Raw genomic sequence first — 26,212 nt, 5'->3', positions numbered from 1 at the left:
TTCATCTGTGAACATTAAGGAAATGTGCACTGCTGTTGCGTTTGCTGTATGTGTTATCAACCTTTTCACACTGCTGCTTCCTGAATTCTAAACCCTGCCTGTGGTTTTGTGTGGGTGGGTGGGTGGTGGTTTACACTGCTGCTGCGACCATTTGGCATGTATCAATTCTTTTTCGTAGAAACGCACGAATTGTTGATGTTGGCAAGTTGTACCCATAATAGGTTTAATGCTTGATAAAAAAGGTTGGATGTGAGGTTATCCAGGAAGTATTATTTCGGATGAATTTTTTTATCTTGCAATTTGTAGCAGTTAATTCCAGTGACAGTATTTTTTCTCAAATTTTTTTTATTAAGACTACAATATAGTGTGCTCCTCAGAAAAGGCGAGCTATACATCTTTAGCTAACATTTTTTTTATGTGAATTTTACACTCAAAGTAGGCTCTAACCTTTGCATAGCTACGAGATATATATATATATCAAGCCTGAATGGTGCATTAACTGGCTTGATAGTGGGGCGAAGCTAAGCACAACCCCACTTGCACCAGAATAGGCTGTTCCCTGACTCCACACAATGCTCTTAAAAACTTTGGGCAATATTCACAAGGATTTATCGTCGAGTCATCGGCACTTTATTGCAGCCAAAGTGCCGATAAATGTACCTCCCCATTCACAAGCTGGTGCTTTTAGCCCACAGCACCACAGAGGAGCACTGCAACTATCTCTAATGAGATGCAGAGTAGGCGTTCCCATGCCAAAAGCCGCGACCACACCACACCTCAACATTCTCAACGACCAGACAGAACTGCAATAAAAACACAAAACAGGCGATAAGGCGCGTTAGCACCAGGAAATCTACACCTGCTCTGACCTGGTGTAAAGTCGGATGGCAGCCTGCACAACAAAAGGGAGACTAGCCCAGGGCCACATCGAAAGGGCAACAGATGCCATGGAGCCCCCCATCATGCGGCCCGGACACCCAAGAGGGCCACAACACCCACTGACACCAGCCCCAGACCACCCCTTCCTAGCCCCCCAGCAAAGACATGCCACATCAGCTACACAAAAACATGTACAATATATTCTGCATGATGTCGCACAATCACAACAGTTGAAATGCATGTGTTGTCACAGAAATGAGCATCACACATTCTCTTTCAAAGAAACAAATAAAACTTTATTAACATGAACACCGAAAATAAATGAAGACACATGGCGGCTCCCCGCGGGACAGTCGCACAGCCTGCAAGACAAAAAACATGATGAGGAGGTGTGTCCTGCACACATCAAAGGACAGAGAGATAGAGTGAAGGAGAGAGAGAGAGGAAAAGAGGGAGAGACAGAGAGAGAGAAGAAGATAGGGAGAGAGAGAAGAAGGGAGAGATAGAAGAAGGGAGAGAGAGAGGGAGAGAAGAATAGAGGGAGAGGGAGAGAGAGAGAGAGGGAGAGAGAGAGCGAAGAAGAGAGGGAGAGAGAGAGAGAGAGAGAGAGAAAGAGAGAGAAGAAGGGAGGGATAGAGAGAGAGAGAAAGAGAGAAGAAGAGCGGGAGAGAGAGAGAGAGAGAGAGAGAGAGAGAAGAAGAGAGTGAAAGAGAGAGAGAGAGAGAGAGAGAAGAAGAGAGAGAGAGAGAGAGAAAGAGAGAGAGCCGCCCCTGCACACCCAGGCCACACTACTCACCTGCGGCCACCGGTGTGTCTCCAACCACGTGCAGGTATGTAGGGCAGTACACTAGGACACACATCTGAGTCAGAGCCGTCATCTGAAACAGAGTCCAGATACATAACTGGCACAGTACACACACTTGCACAAGACAACAGCGTCTGCACGCCCGCCGCCGACGGAGCATGCCCGCCCATGCACACCCAGGCCTCAATGCTCACCTTCTGCCATCGGCGTGTAGACTGGATGTTCCACCACGTGCCGCTGCAAGCCACAATCCCGGGGCCCGCGGACATGGCACCCTCCACACCATGCAGCCACGCTCCGCAGGCCACCAGGTCTCACGTTTGGTGCTGGGTCATGAATATTCCATGGCAGAGGACATACCAGTGCACCCGGCAACATTGCAGGCTGCACACCCGCTCAGTTTTGATTTGTTCAGCATTACCTACATCAATTGTGTGTATTTTGCACACACAATCCGCCCAATGGGTGCCACAAAGTCTGTGACCCCGAAGCAAGGCCACAAGGCGGTAGGCCTGTGCTGCCCGCTGGCTCTGGCCTACACTGCAGTCCAGCAGGGCACATGAAACCTGAGTTGCCCGGACCGCCGGGACGGGGCATCATCGCAGGGTGCCCACCCCCTCAGCCACTTAAGGTGCCACTGACTCAGTGCACCCAAAGTCACCGTCCAGTGGCGGGGTGCCAGTGCCTGCCGCAATGCACCGGATGCGACTAACCCTGTGCAACCCCAGTCAGCGCCACGTGGTGGTAGGCCCATGCCTTATGCACGCCTCTGTTGCCACTAACCCAGTGCAACCCCAGTCAGCGCCACATGGTGGTCGGCCCATGCCATACGCAGGCCTGGGTTGCCACCAACCCTCTGCACAATAAAACTCTTGGGCCCTTCATGATTGTGAACCGTGGCGTCCCTCATCCAGTCGCCACGGTCAGAGGAGAATGTGATGTCTTCGGCCCCTTTTGTTGGCGGAGTCACATGGCCTGTGACGCCTGTGCCGTATGGGTGTAGTGTGCACGCAAACCTGCCATCAGGGAGTGGCTGTGACATGCTGACAACTAGACCAGTGACCTGCACACAACCAGCGAGTACGCCTGCGGCAGGTAGTTATGTGTGCCTCCCCTCTGAGCGTAAGTGGAGTGGTCTGGCCTACAGTATGCCGGGACAGCGCAGGGCTTGCCACAATGACACGTCGGCTATGGGCGTGGTTCAGTACATGTCCGGACATGGAAGTGAGTGATGCATGTGTCCCTGTTGTAGTGTCCACGGGACCCGGTACACAAAATGCAATGTAGCACCCTCTGACTGGCATCCCACAGGATGAGCATCATAGACGCAAGGGTAATCACTGCCCGTACATTCATCCACACATGCATACATGACTGCTGAAAGACGTGAAAAAAAGCAGTGCGTCAGTGGATGTTTATTGCACATCCAGGGCAGTTCTGCAGCTGGAGCGGTTCAGGGCAATGCCCAGCACACTACACAATATGGGCCCGTGGAGGGCCAGCCAGAGTCCATCCGTGGATGACAAGTCCTGCTGAAGGGAAGGGTACAATCCGCAGCCTGGTCGCCATGTCATTGGTCACCAATCCGGAAGTGGCAGTCCACGTCGCGGTCCATGGTGAGTACATCGCAGTGTGTCGTAGGTCAGTGTAAGGTCATGAGGCCATGTGTGGTACCAAGCAGAAACAGGCCAGGTTGCGGTAATGAATGCTAGTGCCTGGTCCTTCGGACCACAATCCCATCTGTGTCCTCCTCCCTGGGTGTGTGCCCTCCCCCACCTGTGGGTGTTGCAGAACCCGCTGCTGCACTGTGTGCCACTGACACATCAGGGGCCTGAGTGGATCCGGTTGCCGCACTTGGTGGTACTGACACACCAGGGGGCAGGATGTGGATGGTGTGGGGGCAGCAGCATTCTTCTGCGCCACGCCTTGTGGCGGCAATGCCATGGTAGAGGTCGATAGGGCATGATAGATACCAGCTACATTTCGATGATGTGCAGCAGTGGCTGCCATCCTTTCCGCCTCCATCCGCACCATGTCCTCCATGAGCCTCCGTATGTGTGCCAGCTCACCGATGGCATCGCTGGAGCTACTCTGAGCGGACAGGTGTTCTTCTCTCCGCGTCATGACTCCAGCGATGTTAGTCAGGGCTCGTTGGAGACCATGGGGCAGACATAGACACCCAAGGATGGTGTCCAGTTTGGCAGCCATGATGCCGAAGCCCACCCGCACCTGCTCAGCCGTCTCCATCTGGCACTCCAGCACACGGTGTTGGAAGGCCATGTGTTGTTCCTGGATGTCTTGGGAGGGTGCTGGGGCTGTGGGTGCCTCCTGCTGGGTGGTTTGGGTGGTGGGTGGGGTCTTATCGATGTAGCTGGGCTGCCCTGAGCCTGGAGGTGAGTGGCGGATGAGGTCAATGATGTCTTGGATGGTTTGGGTGTCGATGCTGGCGTTGTCCTCCTTGTCATCCGTAAAGAGTGGCTGGGACTGCTCTACAGGAGCTGTTGATGGTGCCCCTGCGATGTGAAGGGGAGATGGTGTATTACAATGTGTGCACATGTGTGTAGACGCATGGTACAGGTTGACATTCTGACAGCATGGCATTGTACATTGTGACAGTCTGTGGATCTGGGCGATGACCCAGTGTCTTTGTGGGTGTGTACTGTGGCCTACTTGATTGTGCATGTGTGCCATTGTGCCCATCTACCCCCGTCCCCCCAGTACCTGGTGGTCACTCACCCTGTTGCGGTTGTGTTGTGTCCTGTCAAGCATTGTCCGGTCCCCCGACTCTGGCCACAGTCTCCACACTGATGACTGTCGACACCAGCTCCTCCATGTCATACAGCTCCAGCTGTAGCACTGGGCCCCCACCTCAGGTCTGCGTTGCTGCCTTCTGGTTGGCGGAGAGCTTCTCCTTGGTCTTCCGCTTGATGTTGTTCCATCGCCTCTTGATGTCGTCCAGTGTCCGCTTGTGCTCTCTGACGGAATTCACCTTGTTGACGATGTCCCACCATATTGCAGTTTTGGTGCCCAGTGACACGTTGGGGGTGACAAAGAATTGTTGATGGTGTACCATCACCTCAGTGACTATGATCCAGTTCGCCTGCGGACTGAACTTCGTCTTCCTCGTCTTCTTGTCCTTGCCCTTCCCTGTCCCCGATGTCCCGGGCTGGTTGTCCGGGGTGCTTGTGGGGCTGCGCTTGTCCTCTGTGCCTGCTCCGGCTGCCACCATGGTGCTTGGGTGTAGGTCAGTTTGTGTGTGGGTGTTTTTTCTGCTTTTATTGAGATTTTTGCCACCTGGCAGGTGTGTGTTGCAGGCCTGGCGCTGCTTATCGCTGATTTCCTCATCGCGCTTTGGCCCATCGCAGGTTTTTTGGTGTTGTGGTTTGTGTTTTTATCTCCATCGAGCTGGTTTCATCGCAGAAATTCTCCGCGGTTTCGGCAGACTATCGCATAGTACCGCCTTGTTGTGAATCCCACGTTGTCACAGGGTTATTTTCCCACGATGTGCTGCATTATTGAAAGTTGTGTCATGCTACTCTTATGGTAATTATCACACGTTCTTGTGAATATACCCCTTTGTATTGTCGGTGTAGCCAGTTTAGAGCCGGGGGAGGCAGGAAACTCCCTGAACTTCAAGAACTTTTCCAGAAACTTCTCCCAGCATCTAGGAGCAGGGCCCGGGGTATAAAATTAGGACTCTTAGACCCACTCTTCAGTATACCGCTGGACCTGTGGATATTCTGCCAGGAAGAAGGACTACTGTGCTACAGAAGGACTCCGACTCTGTGCAACTGATGCTCTGACAGAACTGCTTTTCTGCTCTGCTGCCCTGCCTGCTGCTTTCTGCCTGGGTGAGAAAGATAGGACGTTCACCACTTGAACACAGTGTCACTCAAACGGCTTCACTACATGCCTCGTGTTCTGCAGTCTTAGGGACATTAAAGACTGCCTACAACTCTACATCCACCACCTGGATTCTGCCAGCTGTGAGTCCTACATTGCCAAGTGGTGCCAACTCAGTTTTGAACCCTTAGAAGTGGGACTAAGGTGCTTTTCCTTCTGTGGACCTCATCGGAATCAACGCAAAGCAACGCCATGCCGACCACGCACCAGGATTTATAGTACTGTGTTCAGTGGGACCAAGTGGGTCCCTGTAGCAAGCCTGCACTCCATCACGGTTGAGCTGAACTTGTGATTTTGTCCCGGTCTGGCGCGTCCAGATAACCACAGTTGGTGCTTTGTGCTTTTATGCCCTAGTTTTACGTAAACCTTTATAATGTCATAGCTCTGGTTCTATTTATTGGATTTGTGTTGTTGTGGTCTCATTTTGTTCAATAAATCAAGCTCTAACTGGGTGTAGATTGTTTTGTTTGGTGTTTGTCACTGTTTTACTTTGATAAGTGTTGCACAAATAATGTATACATTGCCCTTTTAAGTTAATCCTGCCTGCTCTGTGCCAAGCTACCAGAGGGTGAGCACAGGTTAATTTAGAGTGTATCTGACTTACCCTGACTAGAGTGGTGGTCCCTTCTTGGACAAGGTGCATACCTCTGCCAACTAGCGACCTCATCTCTAACATCACATTACTCTTAAAAGTTGTTGAGTGTTTTCTTTAAATATGTTCTTACCACAAACAATATCCACCTTGCTTTCTGTGTTGAGGGAAAATCCTGTATTAGTTGAGGAGGTGAGAATACACCTCAAATAATAATCACAATCCTTTTCGAGGTGAAATAGAAAAGTCACTAAATAAACCAGTGTATAATCGTCTGGTAGCTTGGCCCAAAGGCAGTCAGTCTTGATTCAGAGGCCATGTATAAAATATTTATGCAGCACAAACAGTAATGAAATACAAATCTCAAAACAGTTTATGACAGTGCATGTGATGTAGTAGGATTAGCAGCATTCAGTATGAACTACTCTCAAGCATGTTTGGTTTTCTCACACACATACCATTTTTTGTCCCTATTTGAATCTTTTCTTCTTAACTTCAGGTATCGTTTTTTTCGACTGTGCAAATTCTTTTTTCACATGATATGTTCTGTTGTCTGATTCGTTCATCAACATGAAACATTGACACTGTCTCTTTCGTTTTTTACTTTTGTAGTTCCTACAGGAGGCTGCTAATAAACTGTTTTGAGATTAATTTGTACCCCTGAAGAAGGGTTGTATACCCAAAATGCATTGGGTCTTCTGTTAATGTCTGGTTTTGAGATGTATCAAACCAATCAAGTGACAATTGTAGAACACATGATATTGTTTCAACTTTGATATCGTTCGTTATTAATGATGATTCTGAATATATCGTTGTATTTATGTATCAATACACAATATTGCTGTTATTAATCAACAAGTGATTAAGTGTTGAGGATTTTTGAATAATTTGTGTTTAAATATTGATGATCTATTGAAACCTCAAGGACATCTGCTGTGCACTGTGCAGGATCGGATCTTTCCGTGTCCTTTTCAGAGTTCATCTTAATTTAGGTGTATGCCACTTCCACCATGTTTAAAAGCACTCTACCACAGGTTTGCAGGAGTAAAGTGTGCCAGATCCTAATGCCAACAAAAAAGGGTTCAGCAGAAGAAGGCAAACATCTGGAGGAATATCACGCGAAAGATGGTAATTTCCAACAGTAATGTCAGGAAGAACCTAAGTACTTCATCAGACTTCATTATCAAAAACTCACACTTACAATCGGCAGCCAGTTTAAACGTTGTGATCCATTCAGATTTAGCCCATTTTGCAATCTTCTGGTGAATCAAATTGTCCTGTTTGGGAGAGAATGTAGCACAGCGGCCAGAGCTGCCCACTCCGGAGCTGGGATCCAAGTTCGAGTATCGCCATCGGCTCAACATCCGGTGATTCTGGGCCAATCCCTAATCGTCCCATACCCATCGACAGCGCCTGGATACCCTCATGGGTGATAGGCGCGCTATGTAAATCTACAAATGTAATCATTTTTTTTTTTTAAGATGGGTCACATGCCTCCAACAGTGTGTTGGGACCAAAGCTGTGCGAGTTACTCATGCGTTTGTATCAGTAGGCATGCAAGTTTCTCTGTGCTAGATCATTTACAATTTCCGAATAACAGATTGGATTGTGTGCGTAGGCCATTACAAATCTATTCCTATCAATTCAAAATGTAAGAATTTCTATTTGGACTATGTTATGACTCAGCAGATCTAGATTGAGTTTATGTGACTGACAGGTTGATATATTCTTCGACAATATTTGACAGTTAGTAGAAGCTGCCACAGTCCAATACCCGACTCCTACGATTCGATAGCCACTTCTATTTCAAATAATATAATTTCTTACCTTTTTTTCTTTTATACCAGCATATCAGGGATGCAACGGCGAGAAGAGGAACCAGACAAACAACGACGCCCACGGCGACGTTTCTTCTATGTCTATAAACGTTTTTCTCCTCAAGAGCACTGGAAGACTCGCAATTTGAATGATTGAACCCTTTACAGAAAAGACAAGCAAATGAGTTTTTAAAAAGGGCGTGCTTTAGTTGATCTCAGCTGAAACATTTCGAAAATTAACCAATTAGAGTGTCTGGTCTTAAAAGAAGACGCAAGATTGAACATGCTTCACTAGATTTGTTGAATCTATAAAAAGATAGTAATTCTCTGTTCACTAGTTGGAAAACAAATTGCTCGCATTAATAAACGTGTCACACAAAGAAAACATCAACACAATAAAGTAAAACCCACACCCTAGAGATTTCCAGATGGGACCTTATGGCTGTGCAGCAATCTATGTGCTTAATTTGTGCTGGTGGTTGCAGGTGGTGGGCACCAGCACGCTTTTTAATTGACCAGGACTTTCTATTTCCTCTTCACGCCCTGAACCAGACCAAGAAACAGAAAAACAGGAAAGGGAGAAATAAAGCGCAAATGTTAAAGGAAAAGAGTAATAACAAGGGGGCACAAGGATAAAATAGAACTGGCATGGGTGAGATAAAGAGACAGAGAGCAGAGTGGCACAGAAAGAAGCTTGGGGTGGCATCAATGATAGACAGCCCTGGTATTTGGCAACCCATGCTTTCAGCAGCAGCAGCGGGGGGTCCTAAGAAAAACTCTGGACCCCGACTTATTTCTTTATAATAGCGCAGTTATTTAAAGCTTTTCACTACACGTCTAGGGCACAAGCTCGTGGGTCGTTTTTGTCAACAGTGAGTAAATGTCATTGCAAAATGATGGATATTAAGGCGCCTATGTGAAACATGTATTACGATCTCTGTCTAGTTCCTGCAGGATGGCCACACCTCCCAACACACACATAAACCCTACTCCAATTAGAAACTGCTTCCTTATACCTTTCAAGCTTGATTCAAGTTATGGACTTTGAATTTAAAAGTTCTGCATCTGCCTAGAAACCAGCATCAGTCATCTTTTATGATTCAGTTAAAGGTAAAATGGCATTGCCTAAATTAGTGCTTAATTTGAGCCAGCGGTTGCCGGTGGGGGTCACCCGCACTCATTTTTGGGGACCTGCATCTATTTTTCTGCTTCAGACATTTTCCAAGGGCAGAAGGGGGGAAACACACGACAGGGAAAGAAGGAGGAAGAGAAAGGCAGAAAAAACCCGTCACAAAGTGAGGAATCAGGAACTCACAATAGTGAGATAAAGGCGCGGGGCCTGTCTGGCAGTGGAATAAAGAGGCCTGGGTGGATTCAGGTCCCCACAGCCTTGTTATTCGGGCGCTGACATTCAAAAGCAGCGTCCGTGAGCTTCTCAGCAGAGCATTGGACACTGCCACTCTTTCTTTTTGTACAAATTAAGCACAGCCTAAGTTCCGGGTTGTGCAGAGAATCAGTCTGGAGTGGGGCATGTTATGTGTACAAATTATTCCATCCTGTGTGCAATTCATGCAGCTCATTTTAGGAATCGTTTTCCCTAATAGTGTGTTTATGTAACATTGGGGAATATTTACAAGCAAGTGGCAGAGCGCGGGTTAGCTTCAAAATTGCTAACGCCGGAACTCTGTCACTTTAGAAATGCAGGGATGCGCTGTATTCACAAAAATACAGTGCACCCCAGCGTTTCTCCCTGCGCTGGCGCTAAAATCAACCACCTAGCACCAACGCAGGCACCCTTACACCATAGTGCAAGGGTGCCTGCGTTGAGGCAATGATCGTTTATGTGCAGGAAAATGTCCCTTCCTGCACATAAACAATCCGGAGTGACTATTCGTAACTCCTATGTGTGCTGCATTGTGCAGCACACTTAGAAGTTACAAACCATCATTTTTTTAAATGACTGTTTACGTGCATGAAGGTACACCTTCCTGCACATAAACAATTATTCATGGGGTGCAAAAATGCAACACACATAGAAAGAGCAAAAATGGGGAGAAATGAAACAATTCTCCTTGTTTCGCCATGTTAAAACCAGGTTTTCCCTGGTTTTAATTTTGGCGCTGCCTCCTTTTTTACACCACCCTTGTAAATAGGGGGACAGCGTCTAAATCAATGGGTGTTGCTGCGGTACGCCCACAGCAACACCCATTGCCCACCCCTGTCACGCTAAGTATAGCGTGAAAGGAGGCCTTATATACAACGCAGCGTTAATAATGCTGCCCTGTAAATAAGGCAAAGCCCCTCGTTAAAAGTGACGCTCCTGTGGCGATAGGGGCTTGTAAATATGCCCCATTTTTTATACTTATCACATGCTTCATGCAAACTATTAAAACTACTTTAAAGTGTACCGTTACATTACTGGGTAGAGCATGAACACACTGTGCATATGTAAAACTAATAAAGTAAATCAAAATTAGCATTTTCAATTCCAGCTGCAAATGAAAAGAAAAACGTTTTGACAATACTCCATTACAACGCAGATGTCACAACACTGAAAACAAATTTTTTTATCAATTCATCTCCAGTTTCAATAAGGTAAGTTACAACGCATTACTTTAAAGTACATTGTATAGGATTCAAGGTAAGGGAAAAGAGTTTTTAGTGTTTGAGGATGAATGGCGCTAAGTGGTGGAAAGGGGTTTTCAGGATCCAGAGAATGGTAGAACTAATGGGTTTTAGGGTTCTGGGAAGGGTATCATTAAGGGGTAGTACCGAATTTTAAGGTTGAGGGAAGGATAGTGTCAGGGAGTAATAAAGGGTTTTTAGTGTTCATGGAAGGGTAGGCTAGTGTTAGGCCTGCCGCTCAGTTTTGCCAAAGTGTATTCGCTGCACTCATGTATAAACTTATGATCAAGAAATCCACCACTGATATGGTGTGAAACTGGGGTCATGGTCCTCCACTGGGGACTGGGGCAAGGCTTTCACTTACCTGGTAGACCAGGTTTGCTCTCTGCCCAATAATAAATGTGGCCCTGAGGCAATCTGTGCATTGAAAGTTACAAAAAACGTATTGAGCCTGTGTCTTTGTATTGTTTGAGTTTCGTTTCAGAGGCTTACAAACAATGGATTGCTACCATTTATATGTGGTTTTGCAAATGAAGAATCAAATGAATGTGCCCCTACTTTTATTTTTTCAGGAACTTAGAAAGGGTGGACCAAGACCTTAGTTACTTCTCAGTGTTACCATTGAAAACATATGAATATATGGGTGAGGCTGCTTATTTTAACAACCTGATGCCACTGGAAACTTGTTCACAAGATAAGAGCCACAAATGAGAAATGATGACCACCACCTCCCAGACATCTGACTAAGAGTAAACAGAAAACCTGACAGTGAGAAGATCATAGGATTCCAAAGACTATGCAAGTTGGTGCAGTGGTGCCCAAAAACCCAAGAGTTACATATAGGATTTGTACTTGACTCATGCTGGAATTGGGAGCCACTGGAGCCCCACCAAAATTGTGGTGAAGTTCAGATCAGGAAACAACAGAATTCTGAGCCCTTGGAAAGCCAGCTCTCTTTGACAGCCACTGCCATCACCACTACTATGTGCATCCCGTCTTCCTAAAATACTTTTAAATCATAGCCCTACCTTGCCACCTTTGGCTGATTTTCTAGTGGACATCCTTATAACTTTTGCCAAATTGAGAGAGACAGCTTGTGAGTATAATTCCACATTTGTTATAAAGGAAGCACACAAGCACACAACCACCATTGTAAGGTCTTCATTACTGTCCATCCTAGTCACCAATCATCCATGTATTATAAATACCGGGATCTATCAAGTTTACCAGATGGCCTGTTCCACTAAATGGATATCTGAAGACAGCAAACACCTTCGGTATTCCAAGGCCTGGGACCTTGCATCTTTTTCTGCTCTGTTACCACCAGAAAGCCCTGTATCTATTGTTTCATAGACATGATGCTCATGTTGGTCTTGGTCACAAAAAATCTATCTTGGAATCAAAGGTCACTATTCTCTTGTTGACATTGTCCACCCTAACATGTATCTTTTTCTTTGCTGCCTTTGGGATTTGCTTGCCTTTAATCAAGCCGGACAGTCCATGATCAGCATCAACAGGACTTTTAGGGTAGGAGGCAGTGTGCTTCTAGAAGATGTATGCAGTAGGGCTAGTACTTTTCCTTTGCTTTCATGAGTAGCCTTGGGGGCTGGTTGATACCTCTTCGTGAGGTCTGCCCAAACGTCATGTTGGTATCTGTTTCTTAAATCACTTGTATGGGCTTTGTGGCATAGCTGCATCCCTCCCACAAATATACTGCTACTTCTCTAATCATCTCTGACAGTTCTGACCTGGGGTATATTGGTGATCGGTCCATGCAACTCCTAATCTTATCAATCCATTAAGTTTGGCCCTCTCTCAATGCTGCAGGTCTCTAGATGTTAGGAAGCTGGTTTCACAAAGGATGGGTGCGTTTGAGGGACAGTAGGAGCTGTTTGGGTTGAACTATATCGATATAAAAGAGCACACATTTCTATCTTATGACAGGAAGCACTTTTACTGCTACCCCCAATGCCCCCCTTGGAAATCTGTTGACGTTGGTGCGCACGGCAAGTGCCCATGTCATCAGAGCAGGCAGGGGATGCACTGGAAGCAAATGGCTTCCACTTCATCCAAGGGGTAAAGTGAGTCTTCCTCTGGGGAAGGATCAGGGATGGAAAAAAGGTGCAGGGGGGAAGCAAAGAGTTTTCCCTTTCTCCTTGCTGTGCATTCCTGCTGTGTGATTGGAGGTAGGGCAGTGATCATGCAGCAGAAATGCACCAACTAGCCACCAGGGATGTTTTGGGGGGAAATTTGTGTATACTTTGTCTAGGGGAGCAGCCCCTTGGGCAAGGGTCGCTCCCCATAAGTTGGGCATTGATTTGGCAAATTTCTGCCCTCCTAGGGGCACATCGGCCATATTTTTGGGCCCATCTGCCCCCATGGGAGCGCAGAAAGCCACTAGACACCAGGACTTTCAAGTATTTACATGTTCGGGAGCACCCCCTTGGGCAAGGGATGCTCCCCATTATGGAGGCAATATTTTGGCCATTTTCTGCCCCCTGGGGGAAGAGTGGCCATGTTTTTAGGACCATCTGCCCTTAAGGGGGATAGAAAGCCACTAGACACCAGGGATTTTCTTTATTTATATGTTGGGGAGCGGCCCCTTGGGCAACGGATGTTCCCCATAATGGAGACACTATTTTGTCTGACCCAATGTTTCAGCCCATTTGCTTTAAATTGGGGCAGAAAACTACTAGACACCGGGGATGATGTTATTGATATGTCAGGGAGCGGTCCCTTAGGAAAGGGTCACTCCCAGTAATTGGGGAAATATTTTGGCCATATTCTGCACCAAATCAGCCATATGTGTAGGCTCATCTGCAGAAAACCACTAGAAAACAGAAAAGTTTCTGTATGTGTGTGTGAACTGGAGTTCAACTGACGGCCTGCGTGCACTGGCGTTTGGCTGGCTGTGTGTCTACTGGCATTTGGCTGGCAGTGTGTGTGGACTGCCATTTGGCTGATGCTGTGTCTGAACTTGGGATTTAGCTAGCGCTGTGTGTGGACTGGCTTCTGGCTGGCAATGTGTGTGGCTGGCATTTGGATGGTGGTGTGTGTGTGGACTGGTGCTCGGTTGGGGTGTGCATTAACTGGTGCTTGGCTGATGATGTACATGGACTGGTGCTTGGCTGGTGTTGTGCGTGGACTGGCTTTTGGCTGGAGGTGTGTGTGACCGGTGGTGTGTGTGGACTGGTGCCTGGCTGGGTGGGTGTGTGGACTAGTGCTTGGTTGGAAGTAAGTGTAGACTTCGCTCAGCTGGCAGTGTGCATGGACTGGTGCTTGGCTGGCGGTGTGCGTGCACTACCGATGTGTTGCTGTCTGGTAGCAAGTATTTGTATTGACTTGCTTGAGGTGTGTTTGTCAGTTGTCTAATGTTCGGGTGCTTGGTGGTGTGATGGAGCTCTTGAATGGAGCTAATTGTGAATGTAAGTGTTGGACTGTGTTGGGCCCACAGCTGGCAGCATGAATGGTTTTCTGTGTGTAACTAATGGAGGGTGTGTGAATGGACTGTTAGCGGTTGGTGCCTTGACGTGACTTTACAGCTCACGAGCTGTAAGTCAGTGGTTCTCTGATCTGATGTCAAAATTATTAAAAATTACTTTTGCAGATTCGATTTCACAAAGTCATTGGTAAATGAATGTTTTTATTAATCATTTACTACCAAATCCAACCAGTATGCTTGTGATTGACTAGTGGATGGGTGTACAATAATGTTTTTATTTTTTTTGCTTTTTACCGTCAGTGCATTCTCTGTCTGTGTAGTGAACAACTTCTGCCCTCATATCTTTTGGAAGCTGGTCACTAAGGAAATAATATGTGATATGCTTTGTGTGGATCCCACAATGTTTACTTACCCAGAAGCCCTTGTAAATTTGAATAATTGACAAAAACATATTTGTTCCTCACATTTCTGTGTGGGACAGCTGTGGGATGACCAGACAGGCCCAAATTTTCTACCACTTAGATTTCCACCAGGTCTCCCAATAAAAATGCTACCTCACTTGTGAGGGTGGGCCAAGTGCCCGTGACAGGGAAACATATTGTGGAAACATCAGAATTATCACAAAACGACCTGGTTGTGCAAGGGAGGCACCTACGTTTTTGGTCCCGGGCTCGGTGGCCATCTGGAGAAACCTACAAAACAGAAATTTCTGAAAACTAGATACCCAGGGGAGTCCAGGTAGGTGTGACTTGCGGTGAGCAGCCAAAATATTGAAACTAAAATATCTACCTACACAAATATCGAGTTTTAAATATCGAAGGGACAGAATATCGATGTCAATAATATCTATGGACAGAATATCGATCCTAAGGTAAGTATTTTAATATCGATGTTAGTAATATCGAACTTAGTAATATCGACATCAAATATATCGATTTTACTAATATTGATGTTACTAATATCGATATTTATATTATTGTTATGTATTTTATTATGTATTTAACCCCTTCGCTGCGGCGGGAATTCCGCCGCAGCGCTGGGGGGTGTGGGGGGGCAGCGCGGTGGCGCTGTGCTCATGACGGAGCCACTCCGTCATGAGCCACGGTTGAGCTGTGCTCATGACGGAGTGGTTCCGTCATGACTCCGCCCAGTTGCATTGTCCCCCCGCACAGGTGGGGAAACAGCGCCGCGTGGGAGGAGCGGCCGGCAACAGTCGCGGCATGACGGAACCACTCCGTCATGAGCACAGCGCGACCGTGGCTCATGACGGAGTGGTTCCGTCATGAGCGGGGAAGGGGTTAATATGTATGTGTTATATGTTTTTAGTTAAGTGTTCTACTGGTTTTAACATATATGTATAACATTTTTATATGTTAACAATGGTTATTTAAGTCAATTTTGTGTTTTAGTACCGTAGTGGGTTGTGGGTTTATAGGGGAATAGGGTGGGAAGTAATTTAATTATATGGAATTAATTATACATTTTTAGTAATTATAAATTAATTTTAATTATTTTTTGCGTTTAAGTTCTGTAGCGGGTTGTGGGTTTATAGGGGAATAGGGTGGGAAGTAATTTAATTATATGGAATTAATTATACATTTTTAGGAATTGTAAATTGATATTAATACATTTTTGCGTTTAAGTTCTGTAGCGGGTTGTGGGTTTATAGGGGAATAGGGTGGGAAGTAATTTATTTGTAATTAATTAATAATTTATTTTCATTTATTGGTATTGATAATTATATTATTGTTAATTAAGTATTAATTGGTAATTAATTTTTATTAATTGGCAATTAGTTTTAATTAGTTGATTAATTGATAATTATGTTAAGTGTATTATTTTATTAGTGGAGTGTGTCGTGCGTTTATAGGGGAATAGTGTTGGAAGTAATTGAAATCTAATTAAGTAATTATTAAATTAGTTGTTGGGTATTGATAATTAATTAATTGGACAGTAATTATTAATTGATAAATATTTTAAATTATAATATTTTGGTTATGAAAAATAATTAATTGTTGATTAATCATTAATTGTGAATTAAATATTATTACATATTATGCGTTGATATTTCTAATTAATATATTAATAAGTAATTATTAATTGGTAATTAATGTGTAATATTTATTATTTTGGCGTATGAAAAATATGTAATAGTTCAATATTTTTTAATTGGAAATTAATGTTTCATAATTATTATTTTGCGGTATATATTTTTTTAAATGGTTAAATATATTTTAATTGGTATTTACTTTTTAATAATTCATATGTTTTTGGTTATGAAAAATATTTTATCGTTTAATATGTATTATTTGGTAAATAATATTTATAAATTATTATTTATTGGTATTTATTATTAATGTATTGTTAATTAATTATTCTTTGGTAGTTATGTTTGTAATAATTATTTATTGGTATTTGTAAATAATTTTGAGTTATTTAATAATTAAATCACTAATTATTTTAAATAATTATTTTATTTATAACTATGTTATTTTTAACTTCTACGCTATCCAACACTTTCCCTACTGTTGCACCCTCTGGAGTTGGAATAGTAAATTTTATCCCTACGCTATCCAACACTTTCCGTACTGTTGCATTCTCTGGAGTTGGAATAGTAATTTTTACCCCTACGCTATCCAACACTTTCCCTACTGTTGCACTCTCTGGAGTGGGAATAGTAATTTTTACCCCTACGCTATCCAACACTTTCCCTTCTGTTGCACTCTTTGGAGTTGGAATAGTAATTTTTACCCCGTCGCTATCCAACACTTTCCCTACTGTTGCACTCTGTGGAGTTGGAATAGTAATTTTTACCCCTACACTATCCAACACTTTCCCTACTGTTGCACTCTCTGGAGTGGAAATAGTAATTTTTACCCCTACGCTATCCAACACTTTCCCTACTGTTGCACTCTCTGGAGTTGGAATAGTAATTTTTACCCCTACGCTATCCAACACTTTCCCTACTGTTGCACTCTCTGGAGTGGGAATAGTAATTTTTACCCCTACACTATCCAACACTTTCCCTACTGTTGCACTCTCTGGAGTGGGAATAGTAATTTTTACCCCTACGCTATCCAACACTTTCCCTACTGTTGCACTCTGTGGAGTTGGAATAGTAATTTTTACCCCTACGCTATCCAACACTTTCCCTACTGTTGCACTCTCTGGAGTTGGAATAGTAATTTTTACCCCTCCGCTATCCAACACTTTCCCTACTGTTGCACTCTCTGGAGTGGGAATAGTAATTTTTACCCCTACGCTATCCAACACTTTCCCTATTGTTACACTCCCTGGAGTGGAAATAGTAATTTTTAGCTCTACGCTATCCAACATTTTCTTTACTGTTTTTTTTTGGAGCTGGAGTAGTAGTTTTATTGTCGGTGTTATTTAATATTTTTTGTATTATTTTAGCTAATGTAATATATAATTAATTTTAACAATATTCAAATTAAATGTAATTTTTTAAATGTGTTATATATAATTATTTAATTTTTATTCATGTTATTGTTTTATGTGTATGATGTATTTGTAATTTATAATAATTTTTAACAAGTTATAAGTTATTAAAACAATTATTAAAATGTAATATTAAGTAAGTATATATATTATATATTATATGTATATGTTTAATTAATGTTTTATTACATTATATATATTAATTATTAATTTTAAACATTATAGCATATATTTAATTATGTTTATTTTATTTATAAGTATTATTTGGTTTATTTTACATATTTTTTTTAACTAAAAAATACTTTGGGGCCGATTACGATCCTGGAAAAACCCGGTACAAACCGTGGGTTGGAGCGTTTTCTCCGTCCGACTCGTACCGGGTTGTAAAACTTTACAAACATGCAATTACGATTCGTACGGAAACACCATTTCCGTACGAATCGGAAAAAAGACCAACCGACAGAAAAATACATACAAATGTGATCCGGGACACCGCGGACGTGACGTCCGGACGGAGTTAGGCATGTTTTTACATACCAGCAATTACGATTCGCACCGACTGCAGTCCGGATGGGAATATTTTTACGGCACCCAAAAAGTGCCGGAAAAGCTAAGTACGCGGCGATGCGAGCTGATTAGGGGGCCCGGTACGTGCCATACCCCCCCCGTCCCCCGTATGTACGGAGCGTACCCCCCAGCCCCCCGTATGTACGGGGCATACCACTGTACCCCCCAGCCCCCCATATGTACGGGGCATACCCCTGTACCCCCTAGCCCCCCGTATGTACGGAGCGTACCCCCCAGCCCCCCGTATGTATGGGGCGTACCCCTGTACCCCCCAGCCCCCCGTATGTACGGAGCGTACCCCCCAGCCCCCCGTATGTATGGGGCGTACCCCTGTACCCCCCAGCCCCCCGTATGTACGGAGCATACCCCTGTACCCCCCAGCCCCCGTATGTACAGTGCGGACCCCCAGGGGGTACGCTCCGTACATACGGGGGGCTGGGGGGTACAGGGGTACGCTCCGTACATACGGGGGGCTGGGGGGTACAGGGGTATGCCCCGTACATACGGGGGGCTGGGGGGTACGCTCCGTACATACGGGGGGCTGGGGGCGGGGTACGGCGCGTACCGGGCACTTGTTTGGACATCTCCATGGATGCTATGGGAGTTCGCTCCGGACGGTCTTTTTTCCATGCAGTTGTACAATCGGACGGATGGGACGGATCGTAATTGCGCATTGGGACTTCAGTTTTCCCATTTGTACGTAAAAATGTCCGGGGACGTGTCGGAGACTTTTCCCGACCCGAGGACGTGTGGGGGAATTTTCCCAATTCGATTCGTATGGACTTTTTCCCATACGAATCGTACTTGGCAGTTTGTACGGCGCTTTTACCATTTGTACGGAAAAAAGTCCAGATTCAATTGGGTTGGGGAAATTTTTTCCAGGATCCTAATCGGCACCTATATATTTTTAATAACGATATTTTTGACATTCTATATTTAATTTTCGATATTTTTGTACTTACCATGGTGTAGATAGGATCTCGATATTCTTGTCATCGATATTTTTGTGTCGATATTTTTGTAGGTCGATTTTCTGTCTGTCGATATTCTGTCAGACATTCGTGACTTGCGTGTATCCCTTAATGTTTTCTAACGCAGAATTTTCTGCAAACCTCAAATGTAGCTAAAAAGTCACATTTTCCTCACCTTTTATTGTGGGAAAGTTGCGGGATCACCGGGCTGGCACAAATCTCCTACCACCAAACGTTACAACAGGTCTCCTGATAAGAATGCAACCTTACTTGTGTGGGTGGGCAAAGTGCCCGCGACAGGAAACGGGCCAAAACGTATTTTGGCAATGTTGATAACTGCGGTAAGTGTACTAATTATTCCTGGTGTTGGCAACCATGTAGGCAAACCTGTCAAACCCAGACATTTCTGAAAACTAGACACATGGGGCTTTCCCGGGAGTTGTGATTTGCATTGATCCCCTAACGTTTTCTTACCCAGAATCCCCTGTAAAGATGAAACATTGAATAAAAACACACATTTTCCTTGCATTTTTGTGACGTAAGAGACAGGACAGAATCATCCGCACCAACTTTGAGGAAATGGTTTGCAAGAGTTCTCTATTATGCTGAACTTGATAAGAAAAGTAAAGCAAATGAAAATGTGTCCTGTTGGAATCGCTGTGACACCTGGCGTCTAAACTGTGCCCTCTGATTACATCATAAATGGTTCTCTATATCTTACTCATTTTATGCGATAGAGTTACATGTGAGCTTAGCTCCACTTCTTCAGTACAAGACATTTTCACACAAGGGCCGGTTGAAGCCCGAGCTGTAGAAGGTGAAGCCGGACCCGATGGGGGCCCAGTACAAACGCTGCCAGGGGCGGGAAACACGCCCCCCCCCAAACTCTGTCGCGGACATCCACGAAAAAGGGACGATCAGGATTGGTCACCCCAGGGCAAGCCACGGTGCCCCAATTAGGGGACGAAGTGGCAAGTGGCCCAGGGGGGTTAAATAAGGGGCAGAGAGCTCCTAGGAAAATCACAAACACCCCGGCAGTGAAGAGAAGAGAAGGTCACCTGGTGGGTCGTCCAGCGTCGGAGCATCAGGACGAGGACCTAACCAGGCGAGAAGGTGGTGGAAACTCAGCAAGAGAACTCAAAAGAAACAGCGGCAGCGGGCGTCCTTGGGCCAAGCGGCACCGCGGAGAAGAAATTTGCTCCCACTTCCCGGTCGGCACAGCGGTACTGCGAAAACTGGCGCGGCATTGAGCTGAAGCCGCAGCCGGTGTGTACCAACGAGGCAGAAGGCGGAAAAGGAGTGACAACATTGGAACGGCCGGCGGAAGGGCAGGAAAAGATCCCGACACGCCGGAGGCAGTGGATCGTCTGCAGGGAGCCAAGGGCACGGTACTGGTGTGCACCCTCCCCCCCCCAAAAAAGGCTTACAAGGATCCCAGGAGGCGGGAAGCACCACAGAAGGCAGCTAGAGCATCAGCAAGATGCAAAGGATGCTGAGACTGGGCAGGGTGGGGCCGGCAGCCAACATGTAAAGGGGCAGGATCCCGGATCATTAAAGGGGACTGTTCTGCTCCCACGGTCAGGAAATACTGAACAAACCGAATAAATACCCGGCAGTATGGACAATAATTGGGACTTGCAGGAACCCTTGCCAGGTCAGAACAAAACCCTTGGGCACAAATTGGTTTTTGGGGCTGTAAAATCACCTCATAATCACTCACTACAGTAGCTGCATCACCCCCCACCCCTCTGCAAGAAGCAGGGGTCAAGCAACGGGATGACAGGAAGATGAGGGGCAACTGGAAGAGAGGCAAGGCGACTGGCACAGTTCAGGGAGCCGCAGGGGCAGCCAGAGCCCCCCAAAAAGGGCGGTAAGAGGCCAAGAGAAGACACAGGACCGGATCTGGGCGCAGATTTGCAGGCCATGTTGGAGAAGGTCAGGGCTCTGGTGGCCCTGAAAGCCTTTAAAGGGAAGGCATGGATGGACCAGCAGATGAAGGAGGGAACCCACGGGAAGGGAAACAAGCAGAGACGGGCACCCTCCCCGGCACCACCCCCGGGGAAACCAGAAAGCAGGGGGCATGCAGCCAGGATGGCAGCACCCAAGAAGAGCTCAAGGACCGGATCGAAGGAGGGAACGGCAAGAAAACCCAAGGGCAACGGGAGCGAGAAGGCCCAGGCCAAGAAGCAAAGGGCTGCATCTCCCAAGATGGTATCCAGATCGGACACTGATGACAGTAGCTGCGATGAGGGCTCTGTGGCCAGCACGGCGGCCCCTCGAGAATCGCACAGAGGACGGAGCAGCACAGAGGATGAGGGCTCTGATAAGCATCGCGCACAGAGTGCTGGGGGAAGGCACACAGGGGGGCAGTGTGCAGTAGCAGTGGAGGGTGAACCAGGGCAAATAATGAACCTAGGGCTGCAGCTAGGGGTCAACAATCTAGCTATGAGGGGGCCTTGGCAGCCACAACCCCCATGGCAGGCAGGGCAAGAAAGTTATCAACAGGGATTCAAAGGAGAAGCATGGGGACAGGGACCAGCCCCTCCATGGCCTGGGTGCCCTGGTGGCAATGGCATGGGGTGGCTCTCCGTTCGGTGGAGGGCCGCAATGGAACACCGAGAGGAATGGGACAATCCAGGGGCCAGACCGCAGAAAAAATTACAGGGAGGACCCAAAGAGGTCGGCAGACACAGTTCAGGAGAACCCCCAAGAGGTGAACCAGGCCAAAGGGGCAGGGCCCAAAAATGAACCGCAAGGGGGGAGACAATTACCCGGGTAAACAGCACAGGGAAAGAGGGAGCGGGGGAAGGCATGGACCCATTGGGCAAGCCGGCCAGTGAATACCTACGCCCCTCCCCAGGAGACCCCCCCTACTACCACAAAGCTACTAGGCCTTGCAAATCTCATCCCGCTGACAGTGAAGGAAAGTATCTGGAGAAAAGAATTTATAGATATTTTCTTGCTGCTGGAAGTGCCCCAGGCAAGTTTAGACCTGGTGTCACAGGACAAAAAAGATGATGACAGGAGAGATAGACGGAAACCCAGGGTGGAATGGTCCCTGGAGAACTGGATAAAGGCTTTCAGGACCCTTGCATGTGTACTTTTTGAAAAACTCCCACAGAGCACAGCGGCACTCCGTTTATACGAACAGAAAGTGTAAGAGGTGCAGCAGAAATACCGGGGGGACGCTTGGTCAATATACAATGAGACGTTCAGGGAAAAAATGCAGACGTGGCCGGTGATCGAATGGGATTGCCAGGACATGGAGGGGTTCACCACCCACATGGTAGCGGCCTGGGAGGGGGTCAACACGAGAGAGCCCAATTTTTAGTCCCTACTCGAGTAAGGGAAAATATGAGGGCAAGGACAGGTTTTTAAAGGTAAGAACCAAAGCAATGGCAAAACCAGGAAGGCATGTTGGAAATTTGAAAAAGACGACTGTAAGTGAGGGAGTCGTCTGCAAGTTCAAGCCTGCATGTGGTTCCTGCGGCAGAAACCACCCCGCCATTCACTGCAGGCAGGCCCAAGGGACAGGGGCTGCCAAAGAAAAAGGAGGCACAAAAAAATAGGGAGCTGGCAGCCCCAGAAAGGGGTGGAGAGTGTGTTGGCGGGCGACACACACTACCCACCCCTATACAAATCAGGAGACTATTATATTTACTAGGATGTTATCCACAGACATCAGACAAACAAAGGTTAGCTGAGGGCTTCACAACAGGTTTCCACATTCCTTATAAGGGACCCAGGGGTGCCAGGGAGAGTAAGAACTTGAAATCAATAGGAGACAACCCGGAGGCCTCAAGGCAGAAATTCGTAAAAGAAGTAAAGCTGGGGAGGGTGGCAGGCTACTTTACCTCCCCCCGCACTGAAGGGTTTGTTGGTATCCCCACTGGGCGTGGTGCCAAAAAAGGAGACAGGCAAATTCAGGTAATACATCATCTGTCGCACCCCCATGGGGACTCCATCAACAATTGGCTGGATCAGGGGAGTTGCTCGGTAGCATACGCATCAGTGGACGATGCAGTAGACCTAATAAGACAAGCAGGGAGGGGGGCTTTGTTGGCAAACATCGACATTGAATATGTCTTCCACCTCTTGCCAGTACACCCAGAGAGCTATCCCCTACTGGGTTTCTGAATGGACGGCCAATAGTACTATGACAAATGCTTACCGATGGGTTGCTCCATATCATGTGCCAATTTCGAGGCTTTTAGCGGGTTTTTGGAGTGGGAACTTGGAAGACAGGCCCCGGCGGGGGGGAGGGTCCACTACTTGGACGATTTCCTATTCATTTGCAGGGCAGGCACAGGAGAATGTGCAAACCTCCTCCACAACTTCAGAGGCCTGATTCAAGAACTGGGGGTCCCACTCGCCCAGGACAAGACAGAGGGCCCAACCTCGAAACTGTCCTTCCTAGGAACAGAACTGGACTCAGTGGCTGGGACATGCAGGCTTTCTCCCGAGAAAGTGGCAGGTCTGAGGCAGAACATTGGCCAGTTAAGGCAGCAAAAGGCAACACTAGGCGAAATACAACAGCTGCTGGGGAAGTTGAACTTCGCCACAAGGGTATTCCCGCCGGGCGCACTTTCGCAAGACGCCTAGCTTGGATGACTAGGGGAGTGACACAGAAGCACGACAGGGTTAGCCTAACTCAAGGGGTCAAAGAGGACCTGGGGCAATGGGAGAGGTTCCTAACCAATTTCAAAGGGACCCTCATGTGGCGAGAGCCATGGGTGCAGGCAGATCAACTAGAGCTTTACATCGACTCGGCCGGAGGGATCGGCTTCAGGGCCATGCTGGGCATGGTATGGCCCGAGAGCTGGAAGATGGCGGGATTACTGCCAACATCTCCTTGCTGGAGTTATTCCCTATCGTGCTAGCAATCCACATCTGGACGAAAAGGCTGGCCAACAAACAAATAACTATTTGGTCGTACAACCACGTGGTAGTACAGGTAATCAACACAGGAACAGGGGAATGTCCAGCAGTAGTCAATCTGCTGAGAAAATTAGTGGACAGCCAACTAGAGGAGAACAATACGCTTAGGGCTCGACACATCCCAGGGGTAGACAACTCAATTGCAGATGCTATTTCTCATTTTAAGTGGGGCGGATTATGAGAGCTTGCCCCAGACGCAGACCGAGGGATGACCCCGGTGCTGGAAGAGGCGTGGGCATGTGTGGACCCAGGATAAAGAAAATGCCGGAAAACGCGCTGGCCCCCAAAATAGAGCACCGATACCGTAAGTGCTGGGCAACTTTTGCTGACATAACAGGGATCATGGGGGCCGGCTAGCAGGGCAGGAAGAGGTCTTGTGCTTCATAGAATGGGCCTTCTCGGCGGTAAAGACAAAATACTGGGCCCAGGCCCATCTTAATGCCACTGCATACATAAAAAGATGGCTGGGGGGGACCCGACAAGATCTTTCCGATGTAGGATGGCTTTGGGAGGCTGGAGTAAATTGCAACACGCAGAGAGCGACAGCAGGCGGTCCATTCATTTTGCAACACTGCAACAGATGGTAGGTGCACTGGACGGGATATGCACCTCTTAGCTAGAGGCCACACTCTTTAGGGCAGCATTCACATTGGCCTTCTTTGGGGCTGACAGGGTCAGTGAGTTGGTGGCGCCCGTGGTAGGCAACCCAGGTGCAGCATGCATACGTCGGGCCGACGTGGAGCTAAGGAAAGGGCACATGAACGTCCTCTTGCGGTGGTCAAAAACAGACCAGGCGGGCAGGGGAAGATGGACTAGGATCAACTGCATCAGGGACAAGTCTTGCTGCCCAGTATGCTTAGTTCAAAGATACATGCAACCCAGGGGACACAAGCGGATGCCGCTGCTGACGCACGGGGACGGGTCGTATTTGAGCTGGTTCCAATTCATAGCAGTGATGAGGAGGGCACTGGAAAGGATAGGAATACCGGCTAAGGACTTTGGGTCGCATTCATTCCGAATTGGGGCAGCCCCCTCGGCCGCAGAACTAGGTTTAGGAGCCAACCAAATAAGGGGCATAGGACGCTGGTCATCCGGAGCGTTTAAACGTTACATATGCCCCACAATGTGCTAAGTCCGGTCTTTCCTCCACCCCCTTATTTAGGTCCGGCGGTACGACATAAAAAGGTATGGATCATGAAGCACTCCTACATTACGCGAGCACAACGGTGGGCGGCGGCCAGACACAAGTTCGGCAGAATCTGGCTGCAGGACAGAGAAGTAACCTGGCTGGGGCGATCAGGAATGAAATAGGATCAACTGCTCTCCATGGCGCAGGAAGCTATCGGGGAAGGTGGCAAACCGGATGCGGTGGTGATCCACCTGGGGGGAAACCTGGGGGGAAATGACCTGGCTTCAGGAGGGGGCTCCTTGAGAAAATGCAGGCAGGCCTGTCATCCCTAGCCAGAATGGTGCACCCAGCAGAAATAGTTTTCTCAAAGGTAATAGTGCGTAAATCATGGAGGGGGACACTAGATCTGGGGGCGGTGGAGAAGTCTAGGCGAAAACTAAACATCACTATGGTAAAAATATGTAGGGCCAATGGCTGGGGGTTCGTGAGACACGGGTTCATCAACTTGAGATCCCCGGGCTGCCATCAAGAGGACGGAGTACACCTGACGGGGTAGGGATGTATATGTTCCTACTAAACATTGTAGGGGTTCTCAAGCAGAGGGGTTTCTCATAAAGGAAAGGAGCGAGAGAGCGGGGGAACTTAGCAAAACTAAACAAAAGAGAGAAAAATGCTAGAGGTAAATGGAAGGCTCACACAGTGTCCTCGGGATGCCTCACTGCAGGGGCACTGAGGGAGCAAAGGACGACACAAAGCCAATGACAGAGTAGATATGATGCTCCCATGGGGCCCTTGGGATGCCTCACAGCAAGGGTACTGGGGGAGTGGAACGTCAGGGCGCAGCTTCAGGCAGAACAGATGAAAGGCTCACACGGGGTCCTTGGGATGCCACATGGCAGGGGCCCCGGAGGAGCAGGGAGAGGCCAGCAAAGGGTCCAAGGCAAGCGGAATGGGACTTGCAGCCCGGGCAGGTCCTGACGGGCACCCACACATTTAGGTAGCGAGTTGAGGCCTGGAACCGCAGACATAGAGGCCCGGACGCTTAGGCCCTCCAGCGAATAAACTGTCTGGGGGCGTATATCGAC

At 47.2% G+C, this 26,212-nt stretch overlaps 1 protein-coding gene across 3 annotated transcripts in view; it reads right to left on the bottom strand.

Annotated features, from left to right (window-relative positions):
• Positions 1–26,212, bottom strand: part of LOC146772949 (SLAM family member 5-like) — a 408,736-nt gene that overhangs the window by 207,823 nt on the left and 174,701 nt on the right. For all 3 annotated transcript variants that reach the window (XM_085637738.1, XM_085637739.1, XM_085637740.1), the window contains one exon: positions 8,007–8,156. In XM_085637738.1, coding sequence (XP_085493864.1) covers positions 8,007–8,156 — 150 coding nt within the window. The remainder of the gene's footprint in view (positions 1–8,006; positions 8,157–26,212) is intronic.

Source organism: Triturus cristatus, chromosome 12 (assembly GCF_964204655.1).
Source record: "Triturus cristatus chromosome 12, aTriCri1.1, whole genome shotgun sequence".
NCBI lineage: Eukaryota > Metazoa > Chordata > Amphibia > Caudata > Salamandridae > Triturus > Triturus cristatus.
Note: the sequence above shows the minus strand (reverse complement) of the source record. Positions and strands in the feature narration are given on the sequence as shown.